The following is a 4137-nucleotide window of genomic DNA, read 5'->3' on the forward strand; positions in this document are numbered from 1 at the left end:
ATCCCGGCTGCTCCCGCAGGGTGCGGGCAGCAGCGGTGCGGGCCGGGGCCGATGACCAAAGCGGGTGATGGGCTCAGCCGTCGGACCCGGGGCTATATTTAGCGGCACGGTGCCCTTCGTCTCGCCGGGATGAGCCTGTCGCTGTCCCTCCCGGCAGCTGCAGTCCTGGCGCACCCCCAGCCCTGCCCGCAGCGATACGGCACTGGGGCACCGTCCCCGGCAGGTGTTGCAGCGCGGGGCTGGCCCCTAGCCCTCAGCGATGTCCGATCTGATCCTGCCTCCCCCACCCCAGCGCGAGTGCATCTCCGTTCACGTCGGCCAGGCCGGCGTCCAGATGGGCAACACCTGCTGGGAGCTGTACTGCCTGGAGCACGGCATCCAGCCCGACGGGCAGATGCCCAGCGACAAGACCATCGGTGGAGGGGATGACTCCTTCACCACCTTCTTCTGCGAGACCGGTGCCGGGAAGCACGTCCCGCGGGCCATCTTTGTGGACCTGGAGCCCACTGTGATCGGTGAGTGCTGAGCTTGGGGTGTGCAGCACGGGGTGCAGCCCTGGGCGGGCAGCAAGCAACCGGTGCGTGCATTCCTGCATCCTGCACCAGGTGTAACCCCGAGGGAAGCCACAAGCCTCCACACCAGCTGTTGTTACTGGAATGTCCTAGAGGCAGCGATGCTGGTAGTCTCTGTATGTGCATGGTGAGAAACCAGCCCGACCGGCACTGCGGCTCTGGCTGTGTCACAGTGGCCAGGCAGCTTCCAGTGAGTGGGAGAAGCTGAGCTCCCGTTCAGGGAGGTGGCAGCAGACTCCACTGGCGGAGAAACCTGGCACCTGCATGGCCCCACTGACGTACGGTCCTGGCAGGTGGAGTGGGAGGAGGATGAGGGATGGGCGCTTGGCTGCTTGGCAGCCAGCTCAAAGCCTTCATCGCCCTCAGCCTCCTTTGCTCTCTCCTAGATGAGGTGAGGGCTGGGATCTATCGGCAGCTCTTCCACCCTGAGCAACTCATCACTGGCAAGGAGGATGCTGCCAACAACTATGCCCGTGGGCACTACACCATTGGCAAGGAGATCATCGACCAAGTGCTGGACAGGATCCGGAAGCTGGTGGGTAACCGCAAAATGGGATCGTATATCTCTGGCTGGGCTCGGTCATAGTGCTGGGCTCAGAGCCTGACTGTGCCAAGAGAGGGATTTGCAGCTGTCCATGGCAGGGATGGAGCAAGTCCTAAAGGACTTCCAGAGTCAGAATTAACAAGAATATCTGTTGCAGAGCAATCTCACAGGTATTTCTCTCTCTGCAGGCTGACCAGTGCACGGGCCTCCAAGGCTTCCTTGTTTTCCACAGTTTTGGAGGTGGCACTGGCTCAGGATTCACTTCCCTGCTGATGGAACGACTCTCCGTTGACTATGGCAAGAAGTCCAAGCTTGAGTTCTCCATCTACCCAGCCCCACAGGTCTCCACCGCTGTGGTGGAGCCCTACAACTCCATCCTCACCACCCACACCACCCTGGAGCACTCGGACTGTGCCTTCATGGTGGACAACGAGGCCATCTATGACATCTGCCGCAGAAACCTGGACATCGAGCGCCCAACCTACACCAACCTCAACCGCCTCATCAGTCAGGTCGTCTCCTCCATCACTGCCTCTCTGAGGTTCGATGGGGCACTCAACGTCGACCTCACTGAGTTCCAGACCAACCTGGTGCCCTACCCTCGCATCCACTTCCCCCTGGCTACCTACGCCCCGGTTGTTTCAGCCGAGAGGGCTTATCATGAGCAGCTGTCGGTGGCTGAGATCACCAACTCGTGCTTCGAGCCGGCCAACCAGATGGTGAAGTGCGACCCTCGGCACGGCAAGTACATGGCGTGCTGCCTGCTGTACCGCGGGGACGTGGTGCCCAAGGACGTCAACGCCGCCATCGCCACCATCAAGACCAAGCGCAGCATCCAGTTTGTGGACTGGTGCCCAACCGGTTTCAAGGTGGGCATCAACTACCAGCCTCCCACGGTGGTGCCGGGGGGTGACCTGGCCAAGGTGCAGCGCGCCGTCTGCATGCTGAGCAACACCACGGCCATCGCCGAGGCCTGGGCGCGCCTGGACCACAAGTTCGACCTGATGTACGCCAAGCGCGCCTTCGTGCACTGGTACGTGGGTGAGGGCATGGAGGAGGGGGAGTTCTCCGAGGCGCGGGAGGACATGGCCGCCCTGGAGAAGGATTACGAGGAGGTGGGCCTGGACTCCTACGAGGATGAAGAGGAGGGCGAGGAGTAGAGCGACCGCCTGATGGAGGACCTTGCTGCTTTTCCCGTGTCACCTGCGGAAACTCTTTGCAATAAATCATTTGAGAACCTCCGTGTCTCCCAGTGACCCCCCAGCTGTGCTGGTTTCTTGCCATGTCAGGTGTGTGGTGCGTGCTTCAGTGCTGCTCTGCCTCTGCTCTGCTTCCTCCCTGCGTGCTCTGCTCCTGCTCCTGCTCCAGCTTGCTTCCCGCACAGGTAAGAGACCCTGGGACTACAGTGCTCATCCCACACTGCTCACCATTCAGGCAGGGTGGGTACCGCCTCTTCCTGTGGATAACCCTGCATCCTGCTTTGAGTCCTCAGGAACAGATTCAGCCTGAGCAGGGAAAACTGTGGCTGCCAAAACATCTCCATGTGTGCAGCCAGTGTGGTAGGTGGGCTTGTTAGAAAGATGAGTGCTTGGAGCGATGGGAAAAGCCCAGGGCATGTCCGAGCTCTGCAGTGCAGTGGGTGCACATTGTGAGGGCATCTGGTGTGGCATGAATCCCTACGGCTGTTTTACTACTGTGTTGTGGTGAGAGGATTAAAGGAGGGGAATGCTCCCTATGAAACCACTTGGCTGTCTCTCTTTCTTTGCCTGCTGCGGGCAGCTCAAGTGCTGTGTCTGCTACAACCCTCCAGCTGCTGATGCTCATAGTGCCATCCCAAGGCTGTCTGTCACCCTGCAGCAGAATTGCTGCCCCTTTGCACCCAGGTACTGGGCTCTGCCTATGCCTTGCACAGTGCATGCTGCGTGAGCCCCTTTCCTGCACTGCACTGCCCCAAGAGCCTGCACAGCAGTGCTGCACAGCAGGGCTTAGCTGTAACCACAGACGGATTTGTCACACTGCAGCCAGAGATTAACTTTCTCTGCTTAACGCTAATGCTGCAGCTGCATGGAGCTGTGGAGCTGTCCTCCCCCACCATTCCCCTTCAGCAATGCCTGGCTGTGCCTGGCTGCTTGGCTCCAGCTGTGTGCCCCACTCACCCCATGTCCAGCAGGACAGAGGACACCGTTCACACCTCCGCAAGAACACCTTTATTCAAAACACAAGGCAATGTGGGTGCCAGGGCAGTGAGCGCTGAGCCCCGCCTGTCCCTGCCTTGCTCCAGCAGCACAAGGCCGGGCCCGGCTGCAGCCATTCCCCGAGGCAGGAGATAATCTGCCGCCCTGTGGGCTCAGAGCGGGCAGCGAGGCCTTGCCCTCAGCAGGCAGGGCACACGCACCAGTCCTGCAGCCTAGTGCTGAGCTGTGCTGGCCACAGCAGCCACACAGACACCAGCAGCTGTGCAGGCTCCAAGGGCAGCATTCAGGGTACAAACCACTGCACCGCACACCCCCAAATGACAAAGTCTGACTCCAAAACACCTCCAGCACGGAGCAGCTCTCCCCGAGTGCAGAAATCCCCTCAGGAGCAGCCCCAGGGGGAAGCAGGCCCAGGGCAGCCCGATACAGCCTAGGCCAGCGATGGGCCACACTCAGATACTTGTGGTGATCTGGCCGGCTGACGTAGCCTGCAGCCCCTCCAGCTGCTGTAGGATATCCTCGATGTTGGGCCGCTCCTGCGGGTTCACTGTCATCATGGAGGACAGCAGGCGGTGCAAGCCAGCCGAGTACCTGTGCGGAGCGAGGGGTCAGCACGGCCCTGCCACGGGGAGCAGGGCCCACCCATCTCCAGAGCCTCACCTTGAAGTTGTGGGGATGGCGATGGGGTTCTGCACTGCCAGGGCCACGCTGTCACCCTTCTGAAAGATGGCATCGTAGGGGCCCTCCCCAAACATCATGCAGTACAGCACACAGCCTAGAGACTGCAGTGAGGCCATTAGAGTGGCCCCTTACCCCACAGTATGAG

The 4137-nt window shown here is 60.7% G+C and overlaps 3 protein-coding genes across 4 annotated transcripts in view; 1 reads left to right on the forward strand and 2 right to left on the reverse strand.

Annotated features, from left to right (window-relative positions):
- The window catches only part of STK16 (serine/threonine kinase 16), a gene marked incomplete at its 3' end in the record, with an annotated part of 1359 nt that extends 1056 nt beyond the window's left edge, over positions 1–303 (reverse strand). The window contains exon 1 of the mRNA XM_019617371.1: positions 288–303. Within this exon, the coding sequence (XP_019472916.1) occupies positions 288–303 (16 nt within the window). The remainder of the gene's footprint in view (positions 1–287) is intronic.
- The window catches only part of LOC100538893 (tubulin alpha-5 chain), a 4196-nt gene continuing 350 nt past the window's right edge, over positions 292–4137 (forward strand). Inside the window, exons 1-3 of one of the 2 annotated variants that reach the window (XM_010713639.2) lie at positions 292–515; positions 959–1107; positions 1305–2149. In XM_010713639.2, coding sequence (XP_010711941.2) covers positions 335–515; positions 959–1107; positions 1305–2149 — 1175 coding nt within the window. In that variant the 5' untranslated portion in view covers positions 292–334. Of the gene's footprint in view, positions 516–958; positions 1108–1304; positions 2860–4137 lie in introns of those variants that run through there. The other variant, XM_010713638.2, reaches the window with a different exon arrangement.
- LOC104911687 (serine/threonine-protein kinase 16-like) lies at positions 3301–4131 on the reverse strand. Its single transcript, XM_010713637.3, has 2 exons — positions 3972–4131; positions 3301–3902 (listed from the first exon to the last, which is right to left on the reverse strand). Exons 1-2 carry the CDS (start codon positions 4106–4108, stop codon positions 3764–3766), a joined length of 276 nt encoding a protein of 91 aa, XP_010711939.1. The 5' UTR covers positions 4109–4131; the 3' UTR covers positions 3301–3763.

This window comes from Meleagris gallopavo, chromosome 7, assembly GCF_000146605.3.
Source record: "Meleagris gallopavo isolate NT-WF06-2002-E0010 breed Aviagen turkey brand Nicholas breeding stock chromosome 7, Turkey_5.1, whole genome shotgun sequence".
NCBI classification, from domain to species: Eukaryota; Metazoa; Chordata; class Aves; order Galliformes; family Phasianidae; genus Meleagris; species Meleagris gallopavo.